We start from the raw sequence: 17628 nt of genomic DNA on the forward strand, positions 1-17628 counted from the left end.
CTAACATTATTTCAAAAGGAAATATTAAAAAATACTTAGGTGGATAGGCAATGATCTACAGAAACTTTTACACATATGCATAAGGACACATTAATTCATTTGTTTCAACTTTTGTTGAGTGCTTACTATGTATTAATGATCATTCTAGATTCTAGAGCAAAACAAAATCGCTTCACTCAGGAAAATTATATTCTCCTGAGAAGAAGCCAAAAAATAAACAGCAACAATATACATTTTAGGTTATCATAGGAGCTATAAATAGAAAAAAAACTGGGGTAGCAGAACAGAAAGGGTAAAGGTGAAATGTTTAATTTTATTAAGGATGGCCAGGGAGGCTTCTTCAACATCTACAAGATATATTTTAGCAGCACTGTTTGTAATTTTCTTAAAATATAAATGTTTTTTATCCATCAAAAAGAGAATGGATAAATGTATTTTGGTATGTTCATGCAATGGGATACTTTACAAAAATGAAAATGAATGATATAAAGCAAATATATCACCATATATGCATAGGATGACCATGATATTGGGGGGAAAATACATAAAATTATATATAGTAATGTTCCTCTTAAAAAAATTTAAAACCATGCAAAACAATGTCATGAATGATGTATACGATATATGCATTATGTATATATTAAAAATGTACTTGTAAACCTGCATGGAAATAAAAAAAAAAAAAAGTCAAATTCAGGATAGTTGTTATACCTGGTACTGAAGGGGAAAAGCAGGACTCCACCATTTCGAAAGAGCATACTGGGGCTTCAGATGTAATGATGTTTTTAACTAAATGTTAAGCCAAGGGTTGGGTATCCAAATGAATTTATTAAGTCTTATTATTTTGTATATTTAAACTCCTTTTAATACCAACCTGTCAATAAATGTATGCGGTAGTTTATTTTAATAAAATATAAGATATTTTAGATTTGTGAACTTAGTTTCTAAAAGTATGTGATCAAACGTAGTACCCTCAGTGCGTGTGTCATGCATAACACCATTATGCCTATAAATATACATATATATACACACACACACGTATGTTTGTGTATAAATGTATATATTTATATGTGGTTGTAGATCTACATTAGCCATTGATCCAGCATTTGGAGAGAAAGCACTTTCAACTATTTTTCTAAAAACGTTGAAGTAAGTGTTTCTGTTAGTGGACCCCACACTTTCACCTCTCTGCCACTGCTCTATGATAAATGTCATGCATTCACAGGACAGCCGTCGGGGTTACAACTGCATCCTATTAAACTGAGTATGGCTATTTGGCTCACTTGAATCTATCTTCATAAATTTATAATTTTTCAATCTTTTTTTAAGTTAGGTGGCTGGTGCTGACAGAGGATATTAAAGCTTTCATCTCCGGCCACCTCATCTTATAGAAAAAGAAACCAGATCAAGGGATACCTCAGAGACAGCAGGGGGTGACACAGCTAAGTAACATCCTTGATTCTTTCCATCTATACTTGTAGCTTCACTAAATTTGCATTCAAGTTCAGATGCAATAAATGGAAATCCTACATGGAGAGAAAAGCATCCTTATTCATCTGGACTCAGGGAAAACCTTAAATCATTTAAAGAATGCATTTCCACAAACATAAACCAACAATGCGAAACACAATAAGCGAATCAACTCCTCAGCAGAAAATGGGCTGAAATTCTCTATAATAAGATCTTTTCTTTATTGTAATTTATATTTTGTAATGTGTAACATTAAGTAAACAAAGAATAATTTAGAAGGGGTGGATAGGAGCATTTTCACACTCTGAGGATCACAGAACTTTCCTCAGATCTGTATTTTTCCCTGGTAGCTCAGCTGGTAAAGAATCTACCCGCAGTGCAAGAGATCTGGTTTCAATCCCTGGATTAGGAAGATGTCTTGGAGAAGAATGGCTATCCACTCCAGTATTCTTTCCTGGAGAATTCTATGAACAGAGGAGCCTGGTGGGCTACAATCCATGGGGTCACAAAGAGTCAGACATGACTGAGCAACTAACCCTTTCACCATAAAATATCAAGCTTTTAGATTACCTTATTCAGTTGGATAGAATGTCAGTCTGACCACAAGTGAAAGAAAGACAGAAAATGAAAGAAAGTCTGACCAAAAAATCACATCTATCAGAAGACAACTCAACTGGGTGTAGATTTAATGAGCATTTACTAGGTGACCAGTGACCAGTAACAAAGATCTAGCAGTGAATACAGACAAACAATATAATACCCTACATAATTTTTGAATAACAAGAATTTCCTCCGCAGGTCCCTATATATGATTATGCAGAAACTGAAAGGTATGATGAGAGTGGTCATTCCTGACTCTGAGGCTTATAATAAAAATGCTTCTGAAATGCAAATTCACTCTGTCAGACCTTGATGATTTGGTAATTATCAAACTTGTCAGCCCTATAGTTAAATTAGTTAAACATTATTTCCAGAGATATCATCAATAATCTTTTAATATTTGCATTTTATTTCAAAAAATTATAAACAAAATTGCAGTCCTACTGGTATTTATCATCTTATTATCATATATACTGTAAAATATAATATTTTAATATAGTTTTCTTTTTAAATCAATAAATTTGGCCTCAGTCAAGATAAAATAACATGTAATATACAAATGTATATATTCAATATTTACTTTGAGAAGTAATTTTTGTCTTCCAGAAATGATGTTCTAAGACTTATTGTAGTATTTTTACTATTTGGTTCTAGGATTAAAACACTACCTTGCGCTGGAAGGTATGCCTTGTTTCCGTGAATACTTCACATCATCCTGACTACAAACAATGGAATGAGAGGAAATTTTTGTCCACTGAGCAGTCAGAACTCCTTCAAGCCTCCTACCTTCTTATTGAATACATAAGCTCTATCCATTACTGTCTCTTTGCTATAGGAATCATACCAAAAAGGACAAAGGAAAAGACAACTAGCTTACTAGTAGTTGAACAGTTCCAAAGGCAGCCTGGCCATGCTTTAAGTCTAAGATACACTAGGCCATATATCTGACTGTAATTGGATTGCACAAAGCTAATGTTCCTTACTGTAGTCACTGTTTTCGTCCTTGGTCCCATCGATGGTACCATCTGGGTGCATCTGCAGGAAATATCCCTGCTGGCTGAATAACCTTGTCACAATTCCTTTCAGCTGGGGTTCTGCAAAACAAAATGAAATGATTATTCAAGTTTTTATTTGGTTTGTAAAAATGCACACTTGCAAATTATCAAAAACATTCCCTAAGTAAACGCATAAATGCCAATGGTTTAAATACTGAAGTAACTATTTGGAAAGGAAGAATTTTGGTAACATAGCTTTACTTTTTTTTCTTTCTAAAGGCAGATCCATAATATGCTGCAACAGTAAACAAAATGTAAATGAATAAAAGTGAAAGTGAAAGTGACTCAGTCATATCCGACTTTTTGTGACCCCATGGTCTATACAGTCCATGGAATTTTCCAGACCGGAATACTGGAGTGGGTAGCCTTTCCCTTCTCCAGGGGATCTTCACAACCCAGGGATCGAACCCAGGTCTCCCACATTGCAGGCGGATTCTTTTACCAGCTGAGCCACAAAGGAAACCTAAATGAATAAAAGCTAATTATGATTAGGAAAATCCAGAGGTGTGCTAAAAAATGAGTTATTCCTCTCCCTTGCGCATCTAGTCTCTGGCTTCAATATACCACCAAGCTTGTGGTCCCATTCCAGAATACTGTTCAGACCAAATTGCCAGTGTAATTCCTAAGCTTTCAGCAGTCATAATCAGGTCCTGGAAGACTTCTATTTCTGCTGAATGACAACTATCTATCAGAAACCCCTGGTTTTAAAATTCTAATCAAATTCAGTCTTGGATGAGATCCACAGAATAAAGTTAAACCCTCCATGGCCATGAGATGTCACTGGAAAGTATGTGGAAACAGATTTCACCTTCAGTAAATACATCACCAGAGTAAGCCCAATACCATGAAAGTCATTTTTCCAGTACAAAAAATAAATAAATAAAAATCAAGCCATATATATTTCTGTAGATATTTCAAACTAGATGTGGTCTTCAGCTTTTAAAATTCCCTACACACTAATAACATCAAACTGATCTTTACATAACACATTTGAATTTTTGTATAGCCGCTAACCATAAATATTTAAAGCTTCTCACTGCGGTACTAGCTTCAGCAACAATCTATTTTCTACAATATCACTACCATCTTTGTCTCTACTTCAGTGTTTGGTAAAAATTAGACTACTCCAGCACGCTTATAAGGGGCTTCCCAGGTGGCTCAGTGGTAAAGAAGCCATCTACCAATGCGGGAGATGCAGGTTCTATCCCTGGATCAGGAAGGTGCCCTGCAAAGGAAATGGCAACCTGCTCCAGTATTCTTGCCTGGAAAATCCTATGGACAGAGGAGCCTGGCGGGCTACAGTCCATGGGGTAGCAAAGAATCAGACAGGAATGAGCGACTGAGCACATACACACACAAACATGAACCATATTTATTGTCCTAATTATTTCATAAAAATTAGTAGGAAAAGAAAAATGCTGCTTCTGTTGACAAAAAATGAGGTAAGGGTGGGAATCATATGATTGGTGATGTAGTTATGCGTTATCCTCAAAAGAGCAATCAATGAATTTCAACTGAGAGTCAGTTCCTTCACCAACTTATTAAACCAATAATATTTCAGAATCTCTTTTGGGTGGGGGGGCAGGCAATATGCTAAGTACCATGTGTTAAACTAAACACATTTATTGATGGTTGAATCTAAATAAGAGTTCCAGTTAAGGATTCAGTGCAACAGACTCTTTGGGAACGGACCTGCTCCCTACGACCATCATGTGTTTTACACCTACGACCAGATCACACATACTTGGGAATGTGAGGCAATGCCTGTATAAACATATCTTCTTCAAAACAGTCCTAAAAAGTAGAAAAGATGCCCCCCCACAAAAAAAAAACCTGGTAATTATGAAACAGGGTATTAAAGAAAACTAAACTGGAAATTAGGCATTCTGATTGATAACTATGTATTAACATTGTGGGTTAAATAAATTCAATATATTTAAAATGTGTAGGCCTTACTCAAACTGGGGCTCTGTAGCAACCTAGAGGGGTGGGATGGGGAAGAAGGTGGCAGGGAAATTCAAGAGGGTTGGGACATAGGTATACCAATGGCTGATTCATATGGATGTTTGGCAGAAACCAACACAATACCGTAAAGCAATTATCCGTCAATTAAAAATAAATAAATTTAATTAAAAAATAATAATTTGTAGGCCTTAATTTCCCCACCAATAAAATCTGGAAGTTAAAGTAAGTGATATCTAGGTCCCTTCTACGATTCTCTGTTGACGTTGAGCAACTATGACTTAAATTCTCTTTGACTTGAGAATCTTCTTCTCTAAGCAGTGCCAAAAATCAAGCCACAGATTCATTCTGAATGTGTTGTCTCCATGCCCGCCACCCCTCTACAACAAGGGATATGTAGGAGAGCACGTACTGATAGCTAGCGAACCTCAATGCAAAAATATATATTAGACCCCTACCATCTATCAAACCCTACCAACCTTCCCAGGCTCAGTTCCAGATCACTTCCCCCAGGAAGACTTGGCTATTATAAGTGTGGGTCACTTTTATAATCAGAGGAAATAAGAATGTCTGAGCTTCTGCCACAAGGCTATCTGGTTGACAGGTAAATGCTACTGTGGTACATTCAACTCTAGATTTGCAGTCAGGAGACTCAGCTTTGAACCACAATTGCTGTGGGGTCCTGAGCAAGTCACTTAGTATCTGAGGCTATTCTCCTATCTGTAAAATGGGAAAAAATAATTTCTATGCTATCTATCAACATTTAGAAGTTCAGATGAATAAATGTAATAGTGCAAAATGAAAAGCCCCATAATAATATAAACTCCAATTAAGGTCTAATTTTTCAACCCTGAAAATTGAGGAAACAGTGTAAGCGAGATAAAGGGAGCATTTTACGAGTAGACTTGTCTCCTGATTTATGTTTTAGTAAAATATTGAGTTCTTAAAGTCACTAAAGTAACCAAAAGACAAACAGCAGACGATAGGAAAGGACAGAAGGAAGGAAAGGGACAACTGTCTTATAATTCATATTTTATTTCTAATAAACTTCATCAAGTCACCTTAAGAAGTCATGTTTTGGCTGGTAATAAGACGCATGACAGCTGAATCATTAATGTCTGAAAATGATTTTTTTTTTTTCCATGCTCCTCTTTCTGTAGTGGTAATTAAACACTTCTTTTGCTATGGTGACGTTAGTTCTCTGCTGGGACCCTGGGAATTCAGGTTGGTAACTCCTGTTCAAGATAATGAGCATTGGGCTTGTACATCAACCTCGACTGCCCAGAAGCAGTGCCAGAACAAGCTCAGAGTCTGGGTTTTAATTATATGATGATTTATGATGTTTTACACTATAGCTGTTTCAAAGGAGATCTGATCATCTATTTAACAAATGCTCTGAACCTAGGATGTGTCATAGAAAGCAGTATGGCCTGCCTGACAGGGCTATACCTTTATTATCATCAAACCCTATCAACCTTTCCAGGCTCAGTTCAAAATCACCTCTACGAGGAAGGTGTGGTTATCATAAGGGAGGATCACTTTTATAACTGGTGGAATAAAAGAAAATGTTTTGTTGTATTTTAAAGAAAGAGATTTAAAAATGAGACCACTTTTTGGGACATCTAACATTCTGGGTGCCTTCAACAAACATGCTTTATATTCTTCAGACTATGCTTGGGGATCTAACAAATCAATAAGACCTGTGCTGTCCTCAGGGAGCACCTAGTCTAATGCATGAAACATATATATATATATATATATATATATAAAATACTAGTGTGGATAACTGTTAAATTATGAATGGAAGCAGAGTGACATGATGCCATAAGGAGCAAGGGACTAATTCTGCCTTGAGGTTTGATGAAGGCACCTCATCTGTTACTTGAAGAGTGAATGCACTTTCATAGGCAAAGAAACCAGAGCAAGAGCACTGCAGACAAACAATGGGCAAAGGAAAAAATAGCATGGCAGGCTTTGGGAATGATGCAGAATCTGGCCCAGGTATAATATATGGCAGAAGTTTTCAAATGCTGACGTGTAGGTAACTGCCTATTCTCAACAAATGTTCATAGGTCAACAGTGAAATAAGAAAAATAAGGTCAGTGGAATAAGTTTTATTAAGCTAATTTTATATTCAATTTATATGATTCTCCTTGATTCTAAGATTATGTTTTCCATTATATTTTCATTTTTTAATGAAATGATGGCTATATTATTAGATGGTGAGAAGACATGGGCTTGGTTTCTTGCCTTTTGTACTCTGAAGTAGTGTAGCAAATACTGCTAGATTTTCTCCAAAATCCATTTCCTCTTTTTCCTGGGCACCCAGCTAGACCATATGTCCTAGCCTCGCTTGCAGTTAGGTTTGGCAGATGAATGAGTGTCATATGGAATGTTAAGTGGAAGTGATGTGTGCCATTTTCAGGCCAAGGCTTTTAAAAGCAAACATTCTCCTCCACATTTTCCCTTCCTTATCGCTGGCTGGATTTAGATGACAAAGCCCTAGAAGATGTCAACAAAATAGAAGAATTCTGGTGGAAAAAAAGACTACAGCCATCACAAATGCCCACCCTGGACAATTAGGTGAATAAGAACTAGCAGCGGTTGTACATAGTGACTTCCTTCCTAAGAGAATATGAAAAGGGGATGGAGGGAGAAGGTTACATCACAGTGCAGAAATCTGACAAATAAAATGCTGTCTCAGCCAGGGGGTCAGGGTTAAAGTCAACAGTCATGAAACATGCTGATAGTACCTACTCTTGATATGATGTGAATGGCACTTTACCTCTGTGATCTTCCTCCCCAAAACCCATAACCCCAGTCTAATCATGAGAAAAACATCAAACAAATCTCAACTGAAGGATCTACAAAACAACTGACCAGTACCCCCTTGAAACTGTCAAAAAATTAAAAGAAAAAAAAAAAAAGAAATTCTGAGAAAATGTCACAGCTAAGAGGAGCCTAAGGAGACACAACAACAAATGCAATGTGGTGTCCTTGATGTGACCCTGGAACTGAAAAAGGACATTAGGCAAAAGTTGAGGACATCTGAATAAAGTATGGACTTAAGTTAATCATAATGTATCAATACCAATTCACTAATTATCACAAGTATACCAAATGAATGGAAGACATTCATATGGGAAACTAGTTGTAGGATACATGGAAACTCTTTGTACTATTTTAATCTTTCTATAAATGTAAAAGCATTTTAAAAGAAAGACTTTATTAAAAATAATAATTATAGCCACAAAAAGCAAGTAAAAAATGTTACCTTCAAAGAGGTTGGTAAAAAATAAGGTGAAGCATAGGACCTCAAGTTTAGCACTGATTCCCTTCAGGATGACATGGCAATTTCCACAGAGTGTTTGACTTCAAAGCCACTCAGAAAAGCTGATACCTGAAGGAGTTATCTAGACATTCCTGCTTTCTTAACATACGGGGCTATAAGGTTGTTACCTAGGTATATACTTGAAATCAGAACACAGTCAGAGCCAAGGGAACCTGATCACACATCTCAAATGAATACTAGATTGCAGGAATTAGAATGAATTTTAGAATTGAAAAGGAACTTGGAAGCCAACACCTTCATTCTTCAAAATACCTTCTTTCATTAGCATCAAAGACAGAAAATAAAAACTGAGCCTCAGAGGGAAAATGTCTTGTCCAAGGTCATCCAGCCAACATATGGATGAGTTAGGATTAAGACTCCTTTCCGATATACTGAATGGAACATCATCCTTTCCTTTCCAAAGAACATCCATAACATAATCTGCAGCTTGTGTGGGCTTCAGAATTGGGACTAGCCGGGTGGGGTGGGGGAGGAGAGGAAAGCAGAGAAGAAATGAGGAGGAGGAAAGGGAGCACCTAGGTGTGCATCAGTCGCATCAGTTATTGAAGTGTGGGAGTGACAAAGGAAAGGGGTTAAGCTGCAAGAATTATATATATATGTGTGTGTGTGTGTGTGTATGCATATATTTGATATTAACATATTTTCATACATACAAAATATGTCAATATAAAATATATATTACCTATTGTTGTTTAGTTGCTAAGTTGTGGCCAACTCTTTGAGATCCCATAGACTGTAGCCCACCAGGCTCCTTTGTCCATGGGATTTTCCATTTCCTTCTCCAGGGGATCTTCCTAACCCAGGGATCAAACCCATATCTCCTGCATTGGCAGGTAGATTTTTCACCGTTGAGCCACCGAGGAAGCCCCATATATACATACTACTATTACTAAGTTGCTTCAGTCGTGTCCGACTCTGTGCGACCCCATAGACGGCAGCCCACCAGGCTCCGCCGTCCCTAGGATTCTCCAGGCAAGAATACTAGAGTGGGTTGCCATTTCCTTCTCCAGTGCATGAAAGGGAAAAGTGAAAGTGAAGTCGCTCAGTCTTGTCCGACTCTTAGCGACCCCATGGACTGTAGCCTACCAGGCTCCTCCATCCATGGGATTTTCCAGGCAAGAGTACTGGAGTGGGGTGCCATTGCCTTCTCATATGATAATAAAATTGGTTGTGTTTATCTAGGGCCAGCCTGTTCAACATTTGCACCTAAACTTAGAGAAAGTGTCCCCATGTAAACTCCAATGTAAAATAAAACATATAAGAGTGATCCCAATTTTGTTATGGAAGTCATATCCAGACAAGTAACAGTACTTATAATAATAATGGCTGAACTCATCTACTTCCTACCAGGCATCTCCTCCATGATTTTACTACAGTTGTATCTGATACTCACTACTGAATGTGTAAGGTACTTTTCCTCATTGGTCAGGTGAGATGATCGCTATTCACTTACCCAAGGTTACAGAACTAGTTAAGGAAGAGAGAGCCATTCTCCGGCTCTGCCGGGTCCCTTTAAGAAAGACACTGGTGAAACTGAAACATGTCCAGAGGAATAGGAGCCAAATAAAGAGGGTACAAAGGACTGTCACATGAAGAATGGCTGAATGAACAGTGGATATGCAGCCTGCACAAGGGAGGACTCAGGGGACGTGAGAGCTGTCCCCACTTTCTTGAAAGTAGAAGTAGGAAGACAGAAGTAAGAAAAGGCCAATTTGTTCTGAGTGGCTCCACAGGGACAGAACTAGGGCCAATGGGTGAACGTTACAGAGAGGCAGGTAAAAAGGGACCTTTCTGTAAACTGTATTCACAAAGAGAACAAGTTGTCTAAGGAAAACAGTGAGTTTGTTGGCCCTGGACAGAAGCAGAGAGAAGCAGAAAAAAAGGTACAGGTCAGGACAGTAATGAAGGGCACAGAGATTTCCGAAAGCTAAGGCATTCTGCGTGGCAATGAGAGGTCCCTTCCAGGCCTGAGGTCCTGGAAAGCTTTGAGATAAGCCAGATGGTGGTTAAACACAAGTTCACATTTCTAGTTCTTAGTGTGTGCTTAGAACAGGGAATTGAAAAGACTGTTGAGCAAGCATCCTGCAAATGGACAGTTCTTTGTAAATGTTAAGCATGCTTTGTGTGGTAATTTGATGGTGTTGTTTTGGTTTTTTTTTAAACAGTCTCTGTGGGCTTACAAACAGACCCTCAGTATCAAGGTTTAATGTTGCCCATTTAAAGGAACTGAGATTGAAGAGGCTGTTAAACTGTGATTCTTGTCGAGTGCTTCTGGGCCTCGTACTGCTGATTTCAAAATGAGATTATCAGGGTTGGAAATTGCTCATAAACAGATATATTTCTGACAATCACAGCTAAAGGGTATGGACCAGAGCACATTTGCATACCATACATCAAAGCCCCAGGCAAATCAGAGATTGATACAGGAAGACACTGGAAAGAGGACAGAATTTATCTGGACTTTTGAATACACTGCAAAAATGACAAGTCGCACTAAGCTGGGGGAATTTATTCAAAACACTTGTTTAGGAAAAAAAGACGCAGGCCTGAGACCCCACATTCACTCAGAATACTGCAGTTAATAAGGCAGAGATGCCACATCATGGGAAGTCACAGAAATAGCAGAATCTGTCTGCTGAGTGGGGTGAAGACTGCCATGTCTTGTCCTGAGTCCTCAGTCCTCTAGCAGGTCAAGTGAAGGTGACAGATGCCATCAGCAGTTACCCTCCCTAAGGCCATGGAAATCCCCTATAACAATAAAAATTGAAAGAGGACTCTGTATTTATAAGGGTGAATCTATTTTGTCAACTAGCAGATACTAACAGCACATTTTATCCAAAAAACAAATATGTACTGAGCACCAGACTTTCCAGTGGTTATTCTAGGTAGAGGCGATAACTGGTGATATGCTCATAAAACAGCTCTTAAAAAAAAAAAAAAAAATGCCCCAAACCTGATTTCCATGGGACTGATTTCTAAGGGGTCAATCTTCCCACAATGGCTGATTTACAACTATCATTTGACCTCACTGGATGCAGAGCTGGAGCAGACGCGATGCACATTCCAGGTTCCAGCACAGCGCTGAGTATAACAGAGCACAAGCCATGAAGCTTACATTCCAACAGGGAAGACAAGATGGAAACAAACAATTCATATACAACAGAGTTTTCTGTTGTAAAGGTACCATGACAAAATGAAGGCGACAGAAAAGGATGGTGGGTCCAGGGGATGAAAGTGTTACTATGGACAGCGTGGTTAGTAGCGGACTTGACCAAGACCTGATGAAGAGCCCTGGGGTAAGAGCTAAGAGCATCCGGAAACAGGGACGGGAAATGCAAAGTAATCCTAATGCTGGAAAAGACTGGGAACCAGCAGATGAGAGGCTCTCTGAAGATCCTCCTCTCGACCAGGAGCTGGCAAACTACAGCCCTCCTGCTGCCAATTCTGTAAATAAAGTTTTATTGGAACACAGCCCATGCTCCTTCATTCACACATTTGCCCCTGGCTACTTCTGTGCTACAACAACAGAGATGAGTAGTTGCAACAGAGGTCCTACAGCCTGACAAGCCTAAAATATTTACTAACAGGCCCCTTTCAGAAAAAGTTGGCTGACCTTTGCTCTAGTTGATGATGTAGTTCCTGCTGCCTGAAATGCACACCTCATCCGCTGCTGAGGCCCAGAGCTGCTCCCCACCCCTCCAGGCTGTCTTCCACTGGGCCTTCCCTGACACCCTGAGGCTAAATTAATCACGCCCTCAGGCACAGGCGAGGACTCCCCACACTGTCACAGTTGTTTGCTTATGCTCTGTCTCCTGAACTAGGTTTAGCTCCTCAAGGGCAAGGACCTTGAATGATTCAGGACCCTGTCCCAACACCCAGCACAGGGCCAGGCACAGAGTAGGTACAGGGTGTTTGCATGTGGACAGAAAGTAGGTAAGTGATACCTGAGATTTTCCACTGTAAGGGTGACTTTTAGAGGAGCTCCTCATTTGTAAGAGAACTGTGTAAAGCCTTTGAATACTTCCAGTGCCTTTCCTCCCCTTTTCAGTCCTCAGCCCCTCCACACTGAACACAGTCTGACAAGCACAGCAGCATTCTCCATAAATTGCACAGACTCCAAAGCGCTGAGTTGCCTCCCACTTCAGCGGCAATCAAGTGACCTTGAGACAGGCAACTCTCAACCTTCATGCTGCCTCAAAGCTAAATGGAAAGAAAGGACACGGCTTTCCAAAGTATCCTCTTCCCTAAAGCAGTCTGAGCTGGGAAGAAGGGGAAGATCGGAGAAGCAGGGCAGGGAAATGCCCATCAGATGGGATTTCTGTGCGGAGCCAATTTTATTCCTTGTACCATTAACCCCATCCCTCCCAGTTTCCTCTCTAGAGGAAGATACTCGTGAAAATTTAACTCAAATACCATTTACTGGCTTCCAACACGCACTAGATGCTGGGTAGAAAGATGAGTAAGATGCAATTCCTGCCTTGACAGCACCCACAGCCTCATCGCTGAGGCACACACACCACAAACCATAACCAGTGAGCAAGGAAAGTGCTGTTCTAGAGAAACAAACAAAATGCCATGAAATCACAGAGCAGGGCTGCTAAGCTAACCTGGGGTGGTGGGTTCTAGGATGAGAAGCAGTAAAGAAAGGCTTCCAAGTTGAAGCAACATTTCAGACTTGGCCTTGAATAGGCAGGGCAGTTGTGCTTTGAGCAGTATTAGCAGGAGGGCTAGCCCCACCTGACACACAAGCTGAGCATATTCAGAGAGTGGACAAGTGCACGAGAGAGGCCAGGGTATGGGGAAATAAAAGGGTGCACACAGTGGCTGGAAGGGACAGCAGAAGGGAAATATGGATCTAAGACACTTGAGGTTCTTTAAGGAGCTAATAACATGTATTTTATCCTTTAAAACAATGAGCTCCAAACTCTTTCGAGCATATATCTCTATCTGTGAAATGTTGAATCTACAACCTCCATAGGAAAAGAAGCAGGGCCCTGTGAGGGCTTCCCAGGACAGAAACCATCCCCCACCATGGACCGCTGCCTGCCTTTTGTCTGCAGAAAAACTTTAGTCAAAGAAGAAATTTAATCAGAAAAATGAGAAAATACAGAAACAGAAAAAGCAGTCAAACAAGACCAAATACTAATAGCTTAGTCATTAAATAAAGTCAAGGACTTTTAGTTCCTCATCAAGGACGATAGATAATCTTCAAAGCCATATCCTTTGAGCTGTTTTGTAGACACTGAAATCCCCACCAGGTGGAAGAAGTTAACTGCATGATGACTAGACTATAGCCATGATATAAGCTGCCACAATTCTGAGAACTGGCCTCAGAGAAACGGGAACAAACCGACCCTGAAACTGAAGACTATCTGTACTTTGAACAGTCAAGAGAATGCTGATCAGACCACTGCACGACTAACTTCCAGATGATTGTGACTGTCGGAGCTGACCATGCTGTTTCTGCATATAGCCCCCTCCCTCTGTCCATATACCCCTGAAATTCCCCTTTAAAAAGCTCTTGTCCAATGATTGTCAGGAGGAGTTGGCCTTTTGACATGAGTCTACCCTCCCTGCCAGGTGCCAGCCTCCAAAATACAGCAAACTTTCAAAACAAACTTATGGTTACCAAAAGGGAAACAGTAGGGGGGAGGGATAAATCAGGAGCTTGTTATTAATATACACACATTACTATATATAAGGTAGATAACCAACAAGGGCCTAATGTATGTAGCACAGAGAATTCAACTCTGTGTTCTGTATTAATTTATATGGGGAAGGAATCTGAAAAAAAAATGGATATATGTATAAGTGAGTCAATTTGCTGTACACTTACCTATAACTAACATTGTAAATCAACTATACTCAAATAAAATTTTAAAAATTCCAAAGATACAAATAAGATTAAAAAAAAAAAAAAGCAAACTTTCCTTTCCATAAATCTGGCCTCCTGCATATTGGCTTTCGAGTCACAAGTTGTTAGACCTGAGTTTTGGTAACACATGTACATATATTTATTATTTATAAATTACATGTAGGTACTACTACATACATCATACATATATTATAAATTAAAGCTCAGATGTTTAAAAAAGACCAATACTAAAAATCACACAAAAATTAAAATATCCACATAACAAAAGTTTGTCTCATTCCACCCACTTCAGAGAAAGACAAACATCAGTAGCATGGAATCAGTCCATTGCGAAACTGAAGGATTTTAAGCCTGGGGATAAATTGTGAGGGCAGTATTTTAGAAAGCCATGCTGGAGAACAACATGCTGGAGAACAATGACTTAGAGCGCATGGTGCTGTGGTCCTAGAAGCCACACAGGAAGCCACTGACATACAGTGAAGCCTTAGGGAGGGAGTGGCAGTGAAGGTGGAGGGAAGAAGTCAGCCTGAGGACTGCTGGTGCTTGGTGGGCTTGGTAGATGGAACACGTGTAGACCCCCTTCAGCTCTGGAAAACCGTATGACCTCCCCTTCTCCAAATAAGAATCTATCATCAGGCTTCTAAGGGAGCCCTGTGTCAGCGTAGAATACCATGGAATATCATGAAATATAAGGGTGGAAAAAGCTTAATGTGAGCATTCCTAGGAATCCAAATGACTTCTTTGCCTTTCTTATGATTTGCATTCATGAAGGAGGGTTTGATTCTGGTCACCCTCACTGAGTCACAGCCCTTGGTCTTCCTTACACTATCATCCAGGGCAGGGGACCTGAAATGAGCCTTGTCTTGCAACTCACGAATGAACTCCAGAGAATGAAAATCATAAGATATTTCAAACAGGAAGATAATCCTACAATCTGAAGGTTTTAGAACCAGAAAAGTCCTTCAAAATGATCTAATTCTACAGATGAAGAAGCAGAACACAGAAGAGCGTAGAAACTCCATTACAGCTCATACCTGGAATTGGGGCTTTTTAACAGACCATGATCCTTCTGTGCTGTGTCCCTTTAAATAAAACCATTTTTTCATACCTCTCACAGGTGTCCTGGCCTTGTCCCAAATGAGCTGTGTGGTATCCAGAAAGCTATTTCATTTCTTTGTACACAGGCATACTTTGCTTCTGGCGAAATCGTTTGAATGACTAGGACCTATTTCTGAAGACTGTTCTGAGGAATTATGGATATATACTGTACCAGTGGCAAGTGGGAGGGAGGTTCAAGAGGGAGGGGACATATGTATACCTACGGCTGATTCATGCTGATGCATAGCAGAAACCAACACAGTATTACAAAGCAATTATCCTTCAATTAAAAATACATAAATTCGTTAATAAAGAATATACATTGCACCAGTGGAATGCAGGGGCAATACAGGGGTGTGGGAGTGGGAGGCACAGACAATTTGGTGTAAGACCGGCTCAAGGATGTATTGTACCACACAAGGAATATAACCAATATTTTGTAATAACTTTAAATGGAAAGTAATCTTTAAAAACTGTAATAATTTTTTTAATGTTTTAAAAGAGAGGACACATTGTAATCTGTTCAACAACCTGCAAGTAGCCTTGATTGTGTAGTAGATTTAACTCTCAAGATAGAATTAATGTGGTTTGGAAGACCCATATTAAGAGCAGTAGCAATGGGCAAATTCTCCTGACTTTCATTCACTGATAACAATTGCCAAGCATTTACCGCATACCAGGGGCTTTCTAGGCGGTGCTAGTGATAAAGAATCCGCCTGTCAATGCAGGAGACAGAAGAGACACAGGTTTGATCCCTGGGTCAGGAAGATCCCCTAGAGGAGGGCATAGCCACCCACTCCAGTTTCTTGCCTGGAGAATTCCACGGACAGAGGAGCCTGGTAGGCTACAGTCTTTGGGGTTGCAAAGAATCGGGCACGACTGAAGGGACTTAGCACACACACACTTACGCATACCATATACCAAATGGTATCTGCGTGGACTATCTCTTTGAATTCTCAAAGAAATAATTGAAGGCAGATATTAGGCCTTTTTTTAGATTGGAAACTGAGGCTTACAGAGGTTAAATCACTTGTTCTAAATCACAGAGGTAATAAATATCACAACCAGGGTTGGAAGCCAGACCCTCTGCTCTGTACACCTTGTCCCTGCTAATCAGTTGTCTCTTGAAGAAATCTAATGTGCTGATACTCCTCTCTTCTTTCTTTTTGGTGATGAGCCCATAGAAACGGTAGAAACCTATGAAGCGATGGACCTAGAATAAAGAGCAAACGCTAAGCTGGAGTTAAAACTTTTGGCATCCCAATACAAAAAGGAAAAAAGAGGGAAAGGGGAGTATAGACACTTCCATGCATCCAAATAGTCTTCTGTAATACTAGCATCCTCGCTTGGCATAGAAAAATCTTCTCAGTTAGTCTTAAGGCCTCTTTTTCATAGACACATCTTTTGGCACCAGAAATAAATGAACAGAGGAGCACAGGCATGACAGTTCCCTGACATCAAAGAAGCAGCACTGTTGGACCTGTCCTAAAACTGTCGTGTATCTCAGAGGAAATCTTTTCATCCAAATTGGCAAGCTTAGGGAATTCCCTCATATACCACAAATCTAAATTACCTGCAGGTAAAATGCCATTGTTGTAAAATGTGATCTTTGTCTGTCATCTTTTTTATAGCATCCACCAAGAAAAATCTGCAGAGTCAACCAGAGAGAGTTGAAGAGGTAATGATACTTTCTGCAGAAGAGCCATTTAGAGTTCCAACAGCACATTCATCAGCTTCAGCTCAGCAGCAAGTTCAGGCCAGGCAGGATAGTGCAATGGAGTATGGGTCAGGAGATCCAGACATTTGGGGTTTCTTTTCAACTGTTGGCTCCTCTCCCTCCCCACTGTCAACACCTTATCCAGGCCATCACAGCTCCCAGCTAGATTCCTCCAACATTCACCTACACTCTTATTCTATTTCCCTTCCAAACCACACCATTACTGCAGAGTTAATATTTTACAGGATAAATTGGATCACGTCACTTTCCTGCTTAAACCCTTTCATAGCTTCCCATTTCATTTACAATAAAACGTCAAACCCTAAGCATGGCTTGGAGGGCTTTGCACCATCTGGCTCCTGTCTACCATTCCATCATCATCACAATTTACTTTCTCCTTGGCTCACTAAGCTCTAGACACACGTGCCTTTGTTCCCTTCAGACCTAAAATCTTTGCACATGCATTTCCCTTTGGCTGGATTGATTTCTTCCTAAGATA

The 17628-nt window shown here is 39.7% G+C and overlaps 1 protein-coding gene across 7 annotated transcripts in view; it reads right to left on the minus strand.

Moving 5' to 3' along the window:
- FGF12 (fibroblast growth factor 12) overlaps positions 1-17628 on the minus strand; it is a 577758-nt gene that overhangs the window by 220241 nt on the left and 339889 nt on the right. For 5 of the 7 annotated variants that reach the window (XM_081537444.1, XM_081537439.1, XM_081537449.1 and 2 more), the window contains one exon: positions 3054-3164. In XM_081537444.1, coding sequence (XP_081393570.1) covers positions 3054-3164 — 111 coding nt within the window. Of the gene's footprint in view, positions 1-3053; positions 3165-16477; positions 16626-17628 lie in introns of all 7 variants that reach the window. The other 2 variants (XM_081537450.1, XM_081537446.1) reach the window with 2 other exon arrangements.

This window comes from Giraffa tippelskirchi, chromosome 2 (assembly GCF_054371585.1).
Source record: "Giraffa tippelskirchi isolate mGirTip1 chromosome 2, T2T-mGirTip1v1.2.pri, whole genome shotgun sequence".
Taxonomy (NCBI): domain Eukaryota; kingdom Metazoa; phylum Chordata; class Mammalia; order Artiodactyla; family Giraffidae; genus Giraffa; species Giraffa tippelskirchi.